Here is a 20,606-nt window from a genome sequence, read left to right on the forward strand (position 1 = left end):
ACGGCATTGATTTTTAAATGCCAACATTCCAGTGTTAGTCAATCAATTATTTTTTTTATTATTTGGAATATTTTTTTATTCTTTTCTTGCCGCGGTTGTTGCTTATGAAAGTTAAGTTAAACGAGAGATCACCGAAGAAAAAGCGTGTGTGTGTTCATGTTCTTATGCGTATAAAGTATTTTGCCGTAAATAATATTTTTTATGGATTCAAACAAGTTTTTTATTAAGAAAATGACCATAAAACTAAAGTAAATACTACAAATTCGCAACTGTTAGATTGTTGCGCACAGTCAAAGCACAGATTAATAAATAGTTACTGGTCAAAGAAAGTAAAAAAAAAACTTACCAACTAATAATCCTATGGCTCTTTGTAATAGGGTTTTATAAAAAAACTAAGAACATGGTTAGTATAAATATTTATCTGTTGACTTTAAATTTTACCGTATGTTTGAACAGTATTGAGAACTTAATAAGTTCCCATAAGTACGTCATAAGTACAAAAAATACATATTTATCTACCCAACCACTTTGTTAGAACTATGATATTCAATTTTATTTCATATTCTTACTAAGTAGACAATTAGATCTAAGTACGTAATTATTCAGTAAATGGTCATAATTTGCTCAACAGCATCGCACAGATAATGTATAAACTATGCGCGAAGACAAAACCTTAAATTACCCATAAATATGTCGCATTACGTGTTTTGTACCGTCTACTAATTTAGCAGTAATAACATGTTAGTTCGGATGGAATGGCTGGTAAATATTAAGATGTAGCTATTTTTACATGTTAGTTCGGATGGAATGGTTGGTAAATAATAAGATGTAGCTATTTTTAAAACGACAAGCATTTTTTGTAGTCATATTCGTCTATTCATATATGGTCGAAACTTTTTTTATATCATCCCCGAGTACAGACGAGTACGCGCGAGTACGAATATGTAACCTCACTCAGTTATACTCGGTGCTACGCTTGTCCATCCTCCGCGGAGTCATGGATTTTCAGCGGGAATGAGGAGATTACGTATCTTTCCCCGTGCATAGTGTTTACATACTCGTTATTGTTCGGAGAATTATTCGTCCGGTTGTTCGAGTATCTTAATTTGGAATTACAAATGCTACAGTGGCGAACTATTTATTATTTGCTAGTAGTAAGTATGAGTTTACATTTATTTTATTGCAACACTTCAAAATATCGTCACTTCATGTGAAGGTAGGATTCTCTCATAGGATTCTCTATCAAAAATTCTGTCACTTGAATCTGATTTCTGTCACTGTCACCATTTCGGATCGATTGTGTCTACATCATAGATATATTATCCTACTGACGTAAGTCTATATGTATATTAGACCAACTTATTAACAGTCGGTAATAATTGGTAAATGACAGTTCTCCCCACGTCACGATTAAACCCGAGTCCATACTAAGCAATGACTACACACTTGTGTTAAAAAATAAACACAAAACAGCCCACATGAAGCAATGATCAAAGAAATCTAAAACTAGTTCATGGGACACAATATGGAGCAGCCATATGCTTTTGACAATAGGAATATCAATGAATAACGATTACACAATATGGTAATATGGGCTTAGTTATGGTGCAGCTCCACCCATACTTGAACTAAAAGGGTTTCGTCACATCCGTCCAAAGTTACTTGTAAGATGACCGCCTTCAATCCATTATCTGTGTTCCACTGCTGGGCACGGGTTTTCTCTTAGAGTGATTTAGTGCTATCAAGGGCGCATTGGCAGACTTCACCCTTGAGTACTTTCTATACCCTTGAGAACGTTTTTTATATTATAGGTTTCCTCGCAGTATTTTTCCTTCATCGTTTAAAAAAAGGATAATTGATTTCTAAAATACGAGTACACATAACTTCGAAAAATGAGAGGCCTGTAATCCGAACATCGGACCCCGATTGAGGGCCATGCTTCAAACCAATCACTGCTTGTCATAAATGTTTATTTTATTATGTGTTCAGCACTTGGCTGCATACACTACATGTCCTCTATTGGGCATAGATCTTTTTCCACGAGTAGAGAAGGCCTGGAACATACTCCATTACACTGCTTCCATGCGGATTTTAATGGCAGGTACAGTTTACTGGCCATGTCGCATAGAATGCTTCTAACCCGCATATAAGACCTTCGATAACATTCAACGACTGCTTTTCAATAGTTATAACCGGAAAAATAGCTTAATGTACCCTCCAAAGCGTGGTTGCATGAAATTTAGCCACTAGCGGTCTCCCATCCGACTTCCAACAGCACCTAATATTGCTGAGATCACTAAGACGTATGTATAAGACGCAAGACGATGAGAGCTTATTACAATAAATAAGAAACGTAATATCTATCTATTCTTCTAATACCTTTAAACGAGTAATTCTTGTATGTATATATATATATATATATCAACGATCTCGAAATTTGAAATTTTGTACTCAGCCGGTTTAGGGGGCGTTATATTGATCTGGCTAGGTTTTATTTTCAGAAAATGTCGTTTTAACCGTGTTTTCATTGAATGAAAACCTCCTTTAATATAATTAGAATACGAAGCTAAATTTCGCCACCATTTACGCATTAAAACGCAGGAAACCCGGGTTCAAATCTCGGTCCGATTGTTTCTTTTATTTTTTCTCTTTTTTTCGAGTTCCTTCTTTTTGCGAAAACTTCTCATTGGAAGCAGGGAAGCAGGAATGCTGAATACTTGTTTGTTCGTGGATGGAAAAACTAGTTTCATTGATAAAACGCCAACGCCGGCTACTGACCGTTAGCCAGGGTTACTGCTTTCCTGTTAGAAGAACTACTTAGTGCTAACATTTACAAAAACAATGTCCTTAGTACTCAATACATTATTGTTACCAAAGGTTAAATACATAGGGCCATAGAGTGGATATTGTCAAAATTTTCATGCAAGAAAGCACCTCAATTTGATTGAAGTTAGATATATATTTCAGAACAACTTATTACCAACTGCTAATAATTCCTGTAAGTACCTATGTGTTGTAGTGTGGTTTGTAGGGTGTGGTAAAGAAGACATACTTGTCCGAGGCGTTCCAGCTTAGTCATCAGGGGTAGCGGCGCATTTGTAGGCGACCTCATGTAGGAATCTAATCTACATATATGCGATTGATTATATACAGTAAGTGGCAGTAGCCGCTTACCATCAGGTGGACTGGTCCTTTGCTACTCTTATATTATAAAAAAGTCCTGGATAACACTTATCCTCCCCATATCCGGTCTGTTACTACTATATAGTTTGTAGATACCTTTGGTCCTAACATATTACGAGTATTATTTCAGGAACTTCAGTGTAAATAAACGTTTAAATAAAATTACCACCATTTTTATAGTTCTTAACAAAATAAATAAATTACGGGATTTCGTGTATGAACGTCAACAAAATATCTCGAAGTATTTGATCAACCAACACTCGATAAATTATAATCATTTTAAAGCGTAAATTGAGGATGACTAAAGACCATTCTCATTACGTCGTTTGTGCCAAATGTCCGTTGCGGATGCAAATTAACCATGTCAAAAGTGAAATAAGGCTGGGTACACAGTATTGTACTACATATACTATTATACAATACAATACAAAACTCTTTATTGAACACCAAATTAAATGTAAAAAAATCCATTTTTTTTTAAATAAACTAATGTACAATTGGCGGCCTTATCAATAAAATAGCGATCTCATCCAGGCAACCATTTATTTGTTGCACAAGAAATATAAAATAAAAGACATTCAGGGATACAATACAAGAGATACTACAATTTGTTCCATAATGTAGGAAGAAGACGAGCATGCAGTCCACCTGATAGTAAGGCTACTGCCGCCCATGGACATCTGTAATCAACCCCAGATAAGATCAGAGTCTTACCTGTAGTTGGCCACAGATGCGTTGCTACCCCTCTAGGACTAAACTGGATTTCCTTAAAAATATATGTCTTTCTCACCACACCATTCAAACAGGAACACAGCAACGCCCAACACTACTGTTATTATGCAGAAATAGATGTGATAGTTTGAAGGTGGTAGAACCCTTTGTGGTTCTACTCCGGCGGCACCACTGCCACACCTATTTCTACCTAATAACAGCAGTGTTAGGAGATGCTGTGTTCCGGTTTGAAGGGTGTGGTAAGGGAGACAGACCTTTCCGAGGCGTTCCAGCTTAGTCCTCAGCGGTAGCGGCGCATCTGTGACGATGCAGTGGTGTCACTGAGTCGAACCCCAAAGTTCTACCACCGTTAAACCATTTTTCGCAGTATAAGTGTCGTGTGAACACGAAAATCAAGCCACTGTTTACTCGATAAGAATTGTCTTATATGAAAATGTGTATCATATACCGTGTGAACACAGCCTAACTCGAAGCCTTGACAATAATCGTTCAACTTTGACATTACCCACTCCACAATACTTCGGTATGCGGGGAGCAACTCTTGACTTTTGTATTGAATACCGTGTACCATATTTTGTAATATCGATGGTATCGATAGATCCATGTCATCAATATTAATACTGATATAATGATGTCTTATAGCAGTAACTGAGGAGTCCCAGTTTAGTCCTAAAGTTAGAACAGGCATTGTAAATCCTAGAGTAAAGGTCCCGGAGTCCTCTATACAGTGCTGAGGACGGCCACCTGGGGTTAGTGAGTAAGACCTCCCACTTAACCCTGTGTCGCTCCTACCGGGTACCTTTTGAAGGTTTCCCCCTCGTTAACAACGCATTTATGGCCAATCTCAATTAGGCCTCTTATCTGGGAGTTATTACAGATCTATGCGCTACAGTTACTCCCTACCACCAGATTGACTCATTAGCTACTTACATAACATAAAAAGTATGTTGCAAGGATATATTAAATAGTACAGTAGTAGACTTAATATTGAACGACAAGTTTTTATACCACCCAGTGCAATACCGGATTCGCGAGGAATCTCGCTCTGTCGGCCACTTGTGGCGTTAAAGCTCCCATATGAGGATTGCCGACCTAATTTACCAAGTACTTGGATTTTATTAAACGCATTTATAAAATTTAATTCGCACGATGACAGATTTGAATTACGGTGATTGATGCTTAAATTTTAAACGCCAGTGTGTCGTAAATTGATTTTATTGGAAGATTATTAAACCAAACGTCAATTATACGTGGAACACGATTTAATGTTTATTACATGTATTATGTATATATATAGTATGTTATATATTTAGAAGATAACAAAGTCGTTCCTAAAAAAATTAAGAACACTGAAATATACGAAATATTTTAGTGTTATCAAAATAAACAAAATGGAAGTAATACTAAAGTTGAAGTAGCGAAAAATCTAAACTAACGCTGTTGCCAACGGTTCCAAATTCGATTTCCAGCTGGTGTTCCATAAGAATTTGGGTAGCTATATTTAAAGAAGTAAAATATGCTTTTTCTATTCTTGTAATTGGATCCGTGTTATTAGGATACTTATTCAGTATGGTTTTGTTACCTTTCAGAAATATACTTCACCAAAATCCTGTGTCTGTTGAGGTCTTAGTGTCTTATATATAAACATGAACAAGTATATAATCGTTTGTCTAATAAAATATATTTATCATTTGCAGATGCGACTCAGACCACACAGCAGAGATGCTCTACACACACTTACAAGCGTTGATCGAGCGTCCAGAAAACCAGAAGAAGTTCGCTGACATCGAGAGAAAGTTGCAGATGAGAGGAGCCTTGCCGTCCTCCAAGAAACCACCAGATTCGTCCCTTGGCAGCGAGGTTTCCAGGGAATCAGATTCTGGAAGCAATGAAGAGAGATACGTTGCCAATTTATATGACAGTTTGGCGGCTGAGCTCAAGCAGAAGTTGTCAACAGGTAAAAAGGGTTTAGGTCAGTGAAATTTCCAGTTTTACGTAGGTAGATCAGCTTACACGCGGCTATGTAGAATGCACTAAAGGTATGCATGGTATTTGGTATGTATTAGTTGTTTAGACCCTGTTTGAATTATAAGCCTCTTAGAGAATGATTACTTTTGTTTTGTCCCTTTATTCAACTCCTAAAAAGAGGGAATAAGGGATTCCTGTGCAATATGGCATGCTCATAAAACTTACGGTTTGAGTTTTGCATTAAACATTTGTTAAGAATACTTATATACTTAAAAGATTTCCCTTTATAAGTAGTAGCATTTATCTCTGATCTAGTTCTGTCTAATTAAATCCAAAAACTTCACGAATTTTAGTACATTTCTAAGAGATTTTATTTATTTTTTATTTGTATGTATGTTATGGGTGTATTGTGTTTGTTTGTGTAACATTTAGCATTAGTAGATCACTAATAAGAACTATTAGTTATTATTATATTTCCTTATTGTTGATGTAGTGCTTTAGTAGTAGTTGTAACTAACTCAACAGCGAAGCGTAGCGAAGCATAATAGCAGCATCCAGTCATTACTCAAAAAAACCTTTCTAGATTAACGATTGCCATCAGTAGCGTTTGCCAAAGCTTGCCAAATCAATTAGTTAAGATCCTACAATACTAACTGAGGGTTATATCTTAAGATTTTTATTCCAGGCAAGAGCCCGATTCTCCTACCACCACGGGATTACGACACGGTCCACAGACAGAAGGGCAACTTGAGCAACATAGACACGCGGCGTTGCCTCAACCAGAACATAGTGGGTGTGAACGCGAGACGCAAGCTGGAGTCGTCTGGGGGCAGCTCCGGGATTGGTAGTGACCTCGCTCCGTCGCCAGAGAGGAATGATTACAGGCAACACGACAATCATAGCACTAGCGGTGAGTGTTCCTTTGCAATAGTAGTTTTTTTTTATTGTTTAACCTAACGATTAAGCAGACGTGCTACCTGTCGGAAAGTAGTCAATGTCGCCTATGGACACTTGCAACACCAGAGGAGTCGCCAATGCATCGCCGGCTTTGGATGTAAGCTCTTTTGCCACCTTTTTTTAAAGTGCTCCATGTCATAGCGCTCCGGGAATACCTCAGGAGGAAGCTCATTCCACATCTTACACGTTCGTGGCAAGAGCGTCCGTGCAAGTAGTACACCTATGTCTACCTAGTAGAAGCCTTCGTGGTTCGACTAAGGCGGCACAACCGCCACACCTATTTCTACCTAATAACACCAGTTAAGCTCTATTGTGTTATGGTTTGAGAGGTGTGGTAAGGGAGACATATTTTTTCGAGGCGTTCCAGCTTAGTCCTCATGGGTAGCGGCGCATCTGTGGCCGACGGTTAATTACAGATATCCATGGGCGGCAGTAGCCACTTACCATCAGTTGGACTGCATGCTCGTCTGCTACTCCTATATTATATATAAAAAAGAAACTTGTGAATCGTTCGTCTGCAACAATAATTAATACTTTTAAATTCAAAATATAAATTTTATTACTACTTTCTTGTAGACTATCCTAACACTTGTCTAATGTGAAGAATTCTCACGGTTTAGCTAAAAATTATCTTTCAAATGTCGTACAAAATCACTTGATAACTCGATTTGCCATATAAGACTAGACCGGTCAAGTTAGATAAGATATAAATCCTATAAATGGAATGATGGATAGCATTAAGATTTGATAAGAGAGAAAGTTGTGGAGTAAAAGAGAAATGGATTATTCAAAAACGAAATGATTTATTTATTATTGTCGTTCATAATTTATTTGGTATTCACTTTTAACCGTGACAAGTGCAAAATGAAAATCATTTATGTCAATTTAGATCATTGAATGTAAAAGTGTTGTGTTAAATTTTTTGTATATATCGGATCGAAGAATATGACACACTGTAGGTAATTCTAGTGGAATTGTTACATGTTCATCATCAACCCTTTATCCTGCTGCTGGGCAGTCTCCTTTCAGAGTGAGAAGGATTAGGTCATAGTCTACCGCGCTGACCAAGTGCGGAATCGTAGACTTTAAATATCTGTTGAGAAAATATATTTTAAAAGTTCTCTATTATGCAAGTTTCTTAACGATTAATTAATAAAATGGAAGCAATTTATAAAATTAATCCTGGTTGAGTAGCCAAAAATCTCTGTGTAAATTATTTTACAAATATCAGATAAAGTAATTTACTACTACCTACTAGATTATTTTAAGTTTATGAAAACCTTCTATTACATCCTACCTATTACGTTTTCTAAGAAACGTGAAAAAACATGCGCAATACAGATTGTTTTCATTAATCTTTTTTACCTCGATTAGATCATCAACGTTACCATCATGTCTACTAAATTATGGCTACTTATTCAATCTAAGAACACGAAAAAGGCGTTAAGGCAAAAATGCAAAAATACCCGCATTTACAAATGACCTCATTGAATAGCGCGATATTCGAAACTAGTTTATTTGAATTTGGTATCCGAATATCGATTCAACAATATTTTTGAGCTTTCTAATGTATTCTATGAGACATTTAGTGGACAAAGTATCGTCTAAATCGAAAATATAACTTAGGTTCATGACACAAATATTGTGAAATGAGTTCTTTTCGTCTGTCTGTCTATTTAGAAAATACTAGATCGATTCAGACGGGGCGTTCTCGCAAAAATAGAGATAATTTTATAAGCACATGGAATTATGTAAAGAAACTTGTATAACACTTATTTATTTTCCAAATCGACAGCTTTATTTATTTATGGTGTCCAATACTTATTTAAAACTTATTATAAAAAAAAGTTTATTTTAATACAAATTTTATTTAATAATTTTTAGAGCCTATGTAGCTATATAGTTTTGTTTCTGGCAAAATTTATATAGCAAACAAACCTGAACTCCTTCTAACACTATCTTAACTAATAGGACTGGCATATTATCGTAGATAGGCCAGAGGAGCGTTTTTACCCCGAAGTAATAAAGTGGAACGCCTCTTATAAATAACGCGTCTGCCTAATAACAGCAGTGTTAAGGAGATATACTAATCCGAAGCATTTCAACATATTCCTTGGGGCTAGCAACGCATCTGTGGCCAACCTCAGGTAATCAAATCTTATCTGGAGTTTAATACAGATGTCCATGAGCAGCAAAAGCCTGAGCGTCAGGACTGAGCGTCAACTACTTAAATATTATAAAAAATACAAAAAGAAAATAAAAGTCAATAGAAATATTAAACATAAAATGCACGTATCATATACATAGTTTCAATTGCGCATAATTTATAAAACTCATTCGCCATACAATACTAAGTCTAATTAACCATTGTTTTGACCGCAAACAAGACAATGGTCACGTTGCACGAGGTTATGGAACCCTAAAATTACGTTAGTACCTCAAAGGTATCAATTAAGGACAATGTTGGTCTGTTCCTTCCAATTTGAGGTCTTCCCACGCCTCATAGAACATGAAACAAAGCTGCGAACTATGTTTTGAGGCAGAGGATTCGAGTAAAAAATAATTGGATTACTTACAAAAAACAAATGATTGAAATGGTGATACAGTAGTTAGTATTACTACTAAATAATTCGGTTTTTGACTACATCGGATTCGGATTCGATCGGATTTCGGATTTTGACGACCCGCGTGGCGGAGCGGTCACCATACCGGTCTGACGCGCAGAGGGTCGATCCCCGGCCAGACAGACATCTAAATAATAAATTTCGATTTCTGTTTCTGGGTCTGGGTGTTAGTGTATTTGTTTACGTATGTGTCCATGGTACCCACGACACAGGGAATCCTAGTGTGGGGCTGTGAGTGTAGATAGCGTTTTTTTTTTTGGTATAATTTAGTACATTGGAAAAATAATTCAGTGTGTTCAAATAACTAGGTATTTCCGCGGTTACGGAAATTATACATAAACCGATATTATTGGCATTAGCTTTTAATAAGACCTAATGTGCAAACAAAACTTTAAATCTGATACATTTTTTTTTATTGATAATATAGGAGTAGCAGACGAGCATGCAGTCCACCTGATGGTAAGTGATAACTGCCGCTATGGACATGTGTAATCAACCTCAGATAGAATAGAACCCCAGTTATTCCTACCTAAGGTCGGCCACTGATGCCTGAGGACTAAGCTGGAACGCCTCGGAAAACTATGTCTCCCTTACCACACCCTTCAAACCAGAACACAGCAGCGCTTAACACTGATGTTATGAGGTAGAAATAGGTGGAACTTTATATTAAAGAACGTTTATCCTTACCCAATTACCCATATCAAGTTATATTATTATGTGGTTCTATTAACCGCACCATTTTGATAATAACGTCATCTAATAAAATCTTAGAAAATGAAATAGTTAAAACAATTATATAATTATATTATTAGAATTCAAATCGCCTTCAGGAATAACTAACATTTCGATTTTTAGTACATAAAATGTCAGCGCAAACAAAAGAACATTTAACTGTAGAAGTCCAAAAACTCCATTGTTCGTATAACTTGTCCCAATAAAGCTTAAAATCCATTATGGCGGCACCATTATTTGCCTCTCCTTCGTTCCCTATAATGTGCGAGGGAGAGCTACATAAAAAGTAACCTTTTTGGGTTTCCTACTGTATAGAAACAAGTTGTAAATGTTTCATCGTGCACGACCTTCCTTAACAATCAATTCGTGTTGTACGATCGTGCGATGTTGGCTTTAACGAGTTCAATTTTCACGTTTATTAAGTTTTTTTGAGGGACATCGCTAGTTTTATGGCATGATAGTATCCTTTGTTATTTTTGTTTATTAAGAAAAATGTTATCGATAATTATATCTTTAAGTTTAACGGTAAAAGAACATTATTGGGAATTCTATTTATCTGAGAATTTGTACAAGTTGGAAAACTAATACATATAAATTTTTGGCCGCCAATAAAAATACATCTATATGCAGAGGATTTATCTTTTGATATACATATATATAGGACTTTATCTTTTAATATCGAAATAGAAAATGATTTTACTTTATATCTAATATTCTTCACACAAAAGATGTATCATTTAATGTGTTATAATAACAGTTAATTCTAGATATTAAAAATAAATATTCCTACAATGTCACAAAACATGATACATGCACAAAAAGAGCAAATACCAATATAGATGTATGTTAGTTATTTCACAGTCACCCATTGAATGTTTAACTGCTCATCCTACTTAAAACGAGTAACCATAGACCGTTTTAAGTAAGATGAGGTAGTCCCGTTAGAACTTTGACAATAGGTCAAGTTTAAATAGCGTGGTTAGGTGCGTTGAATAAATTAACCAGTGAATCTAGGCCGATGGTGTTGTAGGCAAGAGTTATGCAAATTACTTGCTAATATTTTTTTAAGAATCGGCCTAAGGTAGCGGTATCTAACAATGTTATTCAGAATATTTAGATCATTAGGTTAGTGTCAGATACGCAATGACAGGACTTAAAAAATCTTATTGTATTTATTGAAAAATGGTTTTAAAATTACTTCTCCGTAATATTGTGTACTAGCTGTGTTTTGAAATATGTCATAGATATGCATGTTTACACATTCTTCAACCTACATTTTATAGACAAGCTGGATTACAAATTTGTTCACATATTTGTGTTTGTGTTATTTGTGTTATAGTACTCTCAACCCTTCCTTAATAAATTGCCTACTTAATATAATTGTGAAAGAATTGATTGATGCGTTTAAACGCAAAGTATCTTGATAATTATGTATTTAGTCTATGTAAATCGTTTTAGTTTTATTGTTCATATGTCTAAGATATTTATCCTGTTAATATTGTAATTCCAGAGGACGAATGGGCAGAGAGCACAGCGTACATGATGCACGAAGCCTTCGACTCCTCCCCGCCGCGGCGCGCCGCGTCCCCCCGGCGAGCGTCGCCGCCGCGCCGCGCCCTCTCCCCGCGCAACTACGACCGCACCCCCGCGTACAACGACGACTTCAGCGACCAGTTCAGGGACCAGCTCGCACCGTTCCGGGATCAAACGTTCGAACGCAGGTTCCGACACGAGTCCCTCGAACGCGTCAACAAGGAAAAGACCGAAAAGTTCCCAGAAGACACACCAAACTACAGGAGAAGGTATGTCGCTGAAGCGAAGCCGTCAAACCGAAGCATAGACCGAGTGGAAGATCGCCGGTTCGGCAAGCTCCAGAGAGGAGCCAGCGAGGGCAGCCTGAAACTAGCTGAAGCTTCGCCGAAGGACCGGTTCAACGTTGCAAAGGAAAAGTTCATGAACTTGGAGAGGGAGCGATTCAACAGGGAACTCGAAGCGCACATGGCCATGAGGAGGAGCATGTTGGAGAGGAACAGTCGCTCGACTTCTTCCCCCGAGGAAGAACGACGAGACGAGCGCCAAGACCGTCACAGAGAACTGGGCTCCCGGAGAGAACCTGAACGTTCTCATCGGGACATAGAACGTTCTCATAGGGAGCCAGAAAGACGCAACAAGGAAGTAGAACGTGTCCGTGACGCGGGTGCTCCTGAATTAGCACACAGGGAGATGGAGAGGCTCCCACGGGTTGGGCGGAAACGGGATGATTTGAAACGATATGAATACGGCAATGAGGAATACTTGAGCAGGATTGAGCCAAAGCCTCACAGGGAGGAATTCGATCGATACAGAGAGAGGAGGGAGCTGGATCGTCGTATCGACGAGGACGAAGTAATGGAGCCGGTCATCGAAGAGAGGAGGAGGGATTGGACGGACAGACAGCGAGCGTTCAGTCGTTCCCGCTTGTTGGACGAGCAACGCCAGTCGTACGCAGAGGGAGACAGGGAGAGGTACTACGACAGGGATTACCGAGACTTCCGTGACCTGGCCGACCGGCAACAGACTAAGTTCCGTCACAGTTACGCGGAACCCATACCTAGAGGTCGTTTGGGTACAGTTAGACCCTATTAAAATGCCATAGTAGATTTTTAAAGTCGTGAGCACTTTGATGGAAGCCAGCCAGTTATAGAATTGAATCTTATTGATGGAAATCTATTTGTACAGTTTTTATTTAATCTTGGATTTTCTTATCTCTTGATATCGATTATAGTATTTAATACACAACACGGAACAAGCAATAAGCATGTTTTAGCAATCTAAGCTGATATTGACATGGTCAAATAATAAATAAAAAATATTTTTTCAAATATCAGTTTTCTATCCAGTATTCGAGGTCATATTTAGCTTCATTGATCATTGCTTCATAAAAAACATGTTTAATTAATTAGCAGTGATCAATTAGTTGTGTCCAATTATATAATATACACTGTCATTTATATTAAAATTTAAATTACTACAAGTATATTTTTATATAAAGTTTTATGACACATTTCAAATACCAAGAATGCATGATATTTAAGAGGAATAAGATTACCTAAGATTGAATTCATATTGGAAGCCAACTAAGTGCCTGGTTTAAACATATAAATACTCACTCGATGTCACAGAAATAACTTGTAAATATAAATTATGTTACTCTACACGTAACCAATAATATAATATAGATTTACCTATGTATAAATAGAGTTATTGTAACAAACTATTATAATCCGTACTCTCTGACTGAATATCCGAATTTGTTAAAACCAACCATAAAAATACAACATCAGAATATTTATATATTCATCAAATAATTTCCGGATCCATCCGAAATCTCATTGCTATTTCGAAATTCGATGAAACAATATTATGTCAGACTTTGTTAAGATCACGACCAACGATTTCAAATAATATTAAGAAAATCGTTTATTTTCTTGTTATATACGGGTTTTTAAAACATTATACAGCCGTTCTAAATAACGGTTAAATTAAAATTTTAGTCGAAATAATAAATACATTCGAATTCGGATATTCGATGTCCTACTTAATTGTTCTTCAAATTAAATGTTTATAAATACATTGGTGCAAAATATACATTTACTTATGTTTAATGCCACGTTTAGATACTTGCCGAATGCAACCGAATAGAGGCGAGTACAAATATGTAAATTACGTACTCGCAAACGCTCGTTCCTTCTTCAAAACATGGTCAGGTTATCAGCGAGAATCAAAAATTATGCGCCTGTAATCGTGAGTAGCGTTTACATACTCGTCCTTATTTGGCAAATTGTTCGCAAGTATCTGACCGAGGTATTCGAGACGAAACATAGTTATATATAAATAAAAATGTATCGATATAGAGTTGTATGTATTGATTGTTGTATTTTAACATTATGTATGTGTTAGGTGTAATACTAAGGAACCAGTGACTATCATACCGGTCTAAGTCCGTCCTGTAACTTGACGATACTGTATTTGTGGATGTTAATAAATGATTATTATATTACATTTTTGTTATTTATGCCGTAATTGGTCTTCTATGCTGTATTTATGCTGTAATTTTTCTTTACAGTATAGTCCGCGTAAAACTGCTAGTCCGCTCTGAATATAGAAATGAATCGCGTCGCCATAGCAAATTCTATAACTATCGTTGGGTGCAGTTACATTATAACTTAAAACTCGATAAAACGAAAAAAGCGATACTATTGCGATGCTTTTATGATAAAAACGTGTTTTTTAGTTTATTGAACTATATTTATTTTAAAATTTTTAGTATTTCTTGTTATACCGACCACCATTATGCATCGTGTGTAAAAAAATCAAGTGTCTATCTATTACGGTTTAAGAGATAAAGCCCTGTGACACACGTACAGACAGCGGAGGGTTTCATTTTAGCCTTTGAGTACGGAATCCTAAAAATCATTCTACAAGAGGGCGTTATAGATATGTTTCAGAACATTTGAGTTATAGGGAAATAACAGTATTATTTTCTAAAATAAAAATCACGCTATAACAGTTATTGAAACTAATAATCAATAATTATTTGCAATCTAGTAACTTGCGATGACCTTTCTATAAGGCGCTTGAACAATCTCACCTCGAAAATCGTTACTCCTGAGGATGTTGATAAGTGCTCTTTGAGTACGGAATCCTAAAAATCATTCTACAAGAGGGCATTATAAATATGTTTCAGAACATTTGAGTTATAAGGAAATAACATTATTATTTTCTAAACTAAAAATCATGTTTATAACTCAAACTAATAAAAAGCAATAATTATTTGCAATCTAGTAACTTGCGATGAAATTTCTCTAAGGCGCTTAAATAATCTGGCCTCGTTAATCCTGAGGAGGTTGATAAGGACAATGACACAAAATTATTAAAATCATGTATTGTCATCGGTTTTTGATAATTCTTCAAAATTTTTAAATTAAACTGAACGTTCAAAGTGGATAGAAATCGGGTTCACAGATTCACGTACATACATACAACCCAAGCTAATAAAAGCGTGTTAATAATAATAGATAAAGGCAATAGTACCGTCCAAAGAGTGTAGTAACCTATATACCGTCTGTGGTTCGACTCCGGCGGCACCACTGTCACACCTATTTCTGCCTAATAGCAGCTAAGGTCAAGCGTTGTTAAGCGTAAGCTGCTGTATTCTGGTTTGAAGGGAGTCATAAATTTCTGAGGCATTCCAGCTTAGTCCTCAAGAGTAGGGACGCGTCTATGGCCGAACTCAGTTGGAAATTCAATCTTATTTGCAGTTGATTACAGATTTCAATGGGTGACAGTAGCTGCCTTTACCAAAATGAACTGTGGCAGTTGATTAAAATTGGTATTTTTGCTAATCATCAATACTACATATTTAGATTTAATAGATAGGTGTAGTGTAACCGAATATATATGCTTCCAGGGGACCACAGGGCTCGTATGCCCTTAGGGTAAAGACGGAATAGTTTAAAGGTACTAAATACAAACACATTAACAATGGTCCAAGTTTATTTTAATAACTTTATTTACAAAACTACATATTGCACTCGGCGAGATAGGATCTTGTCCGATCAGAAACTAGTAACGAGAAGCGAGTCAAACGAAAATCTACGAGATGACAGACTTTAGGAGGATTGATATTCCAAATTGACTTCAAAATTGGTAAAAAGCTATTTTGTTAGAGAAAAAGGCCCTCCTTATTGTGTTTATTTTATTGAGTCATTATAAAAATAACTGTATAATGAATATGATACTAATTTCAGAAACTCGCTCGCTCGTTAAACGTTTCGTCGTACAATATAGGACAAGTCATTAACATTAAAAATAATATTAAGTTTATTGCACGCGTAGATTGCACGACAAGGTAAGTTGCTATAAATTCTAATACATTATACCTAACTTACAAAATAGACAATGTTACCACGAAACGATCTTTTAACTTGGATTAAATAAAACTATAATAAAATAATCGATTTCAGAGTAATAATAATAAAAGAAAGTGAAAGAAGAAAGAATACAGAAGAAAGCCATCCATTGATAATTACATATAAGCAATATTTTAATATAATTAAAATATTAATTTAATTTGTACATTAGAACAATTTTATATGATTGTATTGTCTATAAATGACAAAAAGTTTTCAGAGGGATACAAATACAGCAATTTAAATAAATATGATCTATTTAATTCTGTAAATATCGTTTCGTGGCAAAGTTTCGTTATAAAAAATAAAAACTCGCACTCCACATTAAGACAATTTGACTTTTAATCTATGCATAACGGTTATTTTAGTAAAATAAATAACTACATACATAGAGTCAACATTTAAGTACACTATATACCTAACTTACATCCTTATTTATATTATAAGGTGGTATAATGTTTATTGAGAATCAGAATCTTATAATAACACCGCATAGGAATAGCTAATCACTTAACACAGCGTTTCCCAGCCTTTTTCAGTCCACGGATCCTTAGGAAATCAAGCACATTTTTCACGGACCCCCATAATAAAATAAACAGCAAAAAAAAACGGATTTGGTATTTATTTTAGTTAGTTTATGTATGTTTCAGAGATAACACCGCGGTCCCCGATACATATACTCGCAGACCACCAGGGGTCCGCGGACCACAGGTTGGGAAACGCGGACTTAACTTATGCAATATACGACAAAATGAAAAACAAAATTCTAAAACAATAAAATAAAATAAGTATGCTTAGTTTTACATAAAAGTTCTATTTAACTGAAATATTTAAGTGAACTTATAACAACCATTTGAGAAAAAAGTATAAGGAATATGCATTATTTACAATAAAACATAATATTTTCGTTGTAATCAATGTACAAGTACACACAACTTTATAAATCACGCCACAGCATTTAATATATTATGTAGTATTCTAATATATACTTATTATATCGTGAATATAATCATAATAATTATATATCAACTACAAGTATTCCTATTTTAGTATACCCCGTTACATAATTCACAATGTAATAAAAATCACTTTTAAAGTTCATAAAAAGATTTTAAATCTTACTCATTTTTTACAGAAAATACATGCAATGAACATAGATTAGTAAAGATTACTCACTCCTAACAAGAAAATGTACCACGTTTTGAGAATTGAAATAGTTGCGTAAAAATGTTTTGCCACGTCTCCGTGCTAAAATGTCCCTAAAATATTTGAAATTATTATTATAAATTGTTTATTTATCATGTAAATTACGCAGTATTAGTTATTTATTCGTAAATTTTCTCTAAAAATGTTTTTATTTGTCAAAAATTCAAAAAAAGGAACTTACTATAATAGGCCATTTGCGGCTTCATTCAATTTCAAGGCGGCGAAGCATCTTTACTAATCTATGGCAATGAAATATTGTATGCTTAAAATCTAGATGCACGGCTGTGCGTCCAATGAATTCAGGGAACACATTATCACTACATTGCACGCTTCGATATTCATATAGGTACAATCTCAAAACGATTAAGTGAATAATTTAAAAATAAAATTAAAAAGGCTATTCAAATTCATGATCTTATTAAACCACATTTTTATGCAATAGGTTGATTTTAGCCTCCTACGAGCAAGCTATGAGATGTGTTTGTAATTACGCATTCATTTAAATATCCAAAAACATTTTCAAATATGCAATTTCACTAGACCAGGCTGACATTAAAAAGTTTCTTTCGGCGAGGTAATCGACTCTACAAATAATTTTATTTCATTCATGGTAGTTACTCTATACTCTTGACAAAATATTAAGGTGTTAAATCGTTTCTTCAAGTTTAACATCTTTAATATAAAAATCACCACCAGATAGCGCCTGTGCTCCTGTTTCGGAACTCATGTAGCACCATCTCTTGAAGAGATGCGGGAACACGCAAAACTATGTAGGTTTTACGTGTTAACTCCACTTCAATGTTCAATAAACACACATTCAACAATTACATAATTAGAACACAATAATATTCAAATATAAAAATGAATAAACAAATCAAGTGTTCCTACTTAGCGAGCGGTGGTCGAAAATCCTCACTATAAGAGCAGAGGGGGGATAAGGTTACGTGATTGCGTGCTTCGTTAATCGTTGTACACCAGCCAGTCCGTGAACGTCCGTCGAAGGCAACAGACGTATGTCACGAGCAGCAATCACCTCCACAGACTTCTTCACGCATAGTGCGGTGACTCCACTCTACCGTATTCTAAATTCAAAATACTAAGGTAAATACCCGAGAGTGTCTTCAAGGCTAGCGTTCCTGCTGAGCGGGCGGTGGTCGAACATTCTGGCGAGGGGGGTGGCGCGGGGTGGGGAGGGGGGCAGCGGGGGCCCGCGCCGGCTGCCCGCCATCCCCGCCATGCCCGCCAGTGAGCGCACGTCCGTCCGCTGCGACAGACGTACGTCAGCGAACAGCGCCGCCATCTCCGCTGACTTCTTCACACTTAGCGCGTCGTGGGATCCCGCGCCGGTGCTTCGGACTGGAATATACAATCGAATATTAACAACTAAAAGATTAATAATAACAAATCATCAACCCATTACTGTCCCAATGCTGAGCACGGGTCTCCTCTCAGAATAAGAAGGATTAGGTCATAGTCCACCGAGGTCCATAGGCTGGCCAAGTACGAATTGTTAGACTTCACATACTTTTGAAAACTTTTTTTAAGATCTCAGGTATGCAGGTTTCCTCACGATGTTTTCCTTCACCGTTTAAGCTAGTGATAATTTATTTCTAACACGCACATCACTTTGAAAAATGAGAGCTGCGTTCGGATTTGAAACTCAGACCCCTCGGAATAATAACAAATACTAGACAATTCTTATGAAAAAAAAATCCGACTGCTTAAAAATAAAGCACAATATGTTACTCCCACACATATATGAATCCAATGATACCTCATATTATTAAATCCGTTTGAGCAGTTAGCCATTCGGGCCGCAGGGCGCGTCAAAAAATATAAATACATATACATCCACGTAAACATTACCTTCCGTAGATGGGAAAAAACGTATCAAAGATCTTCAAAATGAACACACTACACACACTAGAGTAAAATGTATGTAATGTATGTTTACTCTTAATAATAATAAAGATACTTATCTTATAATATTTAACTTAAAACTTCATAACATAATTTAAGTTTCAACATATTAAAATATTTTTTTTATTTGCAAGAACATAGTATTGCATTTTTACCTTTGTCCGGATTATTTTTAAGTGTCTGATGTTTTTTGCACCATAATATATATAAAATAAATCCATAAATGTTACATATTTAAAAAACAACCCTTTCCCTAAGTTATTCCTAAAGTAAATGAACTAAATAATTATCCTATTTATCTATTTATTTAGAACTTTATTATACCATAAAAGGCGGACTTGATGCTAGAAGCATTCTATACCAGTCAACCTTTGGGTAAAGCAGAAAATATATAGGACGGTATTTATACGTTCAATAATAAAAATATACTAGGAATAAAAATACAAATGGAATATATTTATATTACAAGACATATAAAGAATTATCCTGTACACCTACATTGTGTATTAAATTTTCATCAGTTAGAATACAGGGGGTGTAACTCAGCGGTAGAGTGTCTGCTTCGCATGCTGAAAGTCCTGGGTTCAAATCCCAGCACCTCCACTACAAGGCCCAAATTTTTGTACTTTATAAGTGATTTTTATACAGGTACATGTTTTGTTTGATTTAAATATTTTATGGTTTGATTTTTTTCCTGTGTATATTTTTTTTATAAAACGAGATATTTGTATTACAAAAAGTAATGTAATGTAAAAAACGTAATAATGTAACGAATCATAAAATATATATTAAATTAGGATATTTTAAAACATTACTATAACTATTTTTTTATAAATACCGCTATCGGACAAATAATTTAATTAAAACATCAAAATCCCGACTGCACTAAAGAGGCCGAAGTAGTATTTCCAAAACAAGGAAATACCTTACATTATGTTCATCCCGCAAGCCAGATACAAAATTTCATAGCGTTTACTTCAAAACTGACGGTTGTTCAAATGAAGTTTCTACCCCTATTTTCTCTTAGGGGTTAGTTTTTCAAAAGCGGACAAATAGGTATCCTTGTTTCTATCCAGAAAGCCCAATACACTATTTTATAGTAATTACTTCAAAATTAAAGGATTTCAAAAAACTGTCAACCCCTCTTTCACCGTCTTATGAATCTCTAAAAGGCCTTTCTCAGTGCTCACCTACGCTATATAAAAAACCTGCAAAATTTTTGAACTCTAAGTTCAGTGATTTCGGCTGTACGTTGTTTTCTGGCAAAGTGAATTTGTCATTTAGTTTGTCAGTCAGTAAGTCACCTTGCTGTTTTATATATATGCAATTTGTG

General features: G+C 35.6%; 2 protein-coding genes and 1 non-coding gene across 4 annotated transcripts in view; 2 read left to right on the top strand and 1 right to left on the bottom strand.

The window, feature by feature from the left end:
- The window catches only part of LOC140746214 (uncharacterized), a 104,225-nt gene extending 90,713 nt beyond the window's left edge, over positions 1-13,512 (top strand). The window contains exons 5-7 of one of the 2 annotated variants that reach the window (XM_073078265.1): positions 5,613-5,887; positions 6,569-6,793; positions 11,707-13,512. In XM_073078265.1, the coding sequence (XP_072934366.1) occupies positions 5,613-5,887; positions 6,569-6,793; positions 11,707-12,821 (1,615 nt within the window). In that variant the 3' untranslated portion in view covers positions 12,822-13,512. The remainder of the gene's footprint in view (positions 1-5,612; positions 5,888-6,568; positions 6,794-11,706) is intronic. The other variant, XM_073078266.1, reaches the window with a different exon arrangement.
- A 2,205-nt stretch (positions 13,513-15,717) lies between these two features.
- Positions 15,718-20,606, bottom strand: part of LOC140746226 (uncharacterized) — a 59,989-nt gene continuing 55,100 nt past the window's right edge. The window contains exon 8 of the mRNA XM_073078283.1: positions 15,718-18,709. Within this exon, the coding sequence (XP_072934384.1) occupies positions 18,450-18,709 (260 nt within the window). The 3' untranslated portion in view covers positions 15,718-18,449. The remainder of the gene's footprint in view (positions 18,710-20,606) is intronic.
- On the top strand, positions 19,805-19,876 carry TRNAA-CGC (transfer RNA alanine (anticodon CGC)). The gene has a single exon. It is a non-coding gene; the product is annotated as a tRNA-Ala (tRNA).

This window comes from Epargyreus clarus, unplaced genomic scaffold (assembly GCF_041222505.1).
Source record: "Epargyreus clarus isolate Ecla_fem2 unplaced genomic scaffold, WU_Ecla_fem_2.2 ptg000012l, whole genome shotgun sequence".
Lineage (NCBI taxonomy): Eukaryota > Metazoa > Arthropoda > Insecta > Lepidoptera > Hesperiidae > Epargyreus > Epargyreus clarus.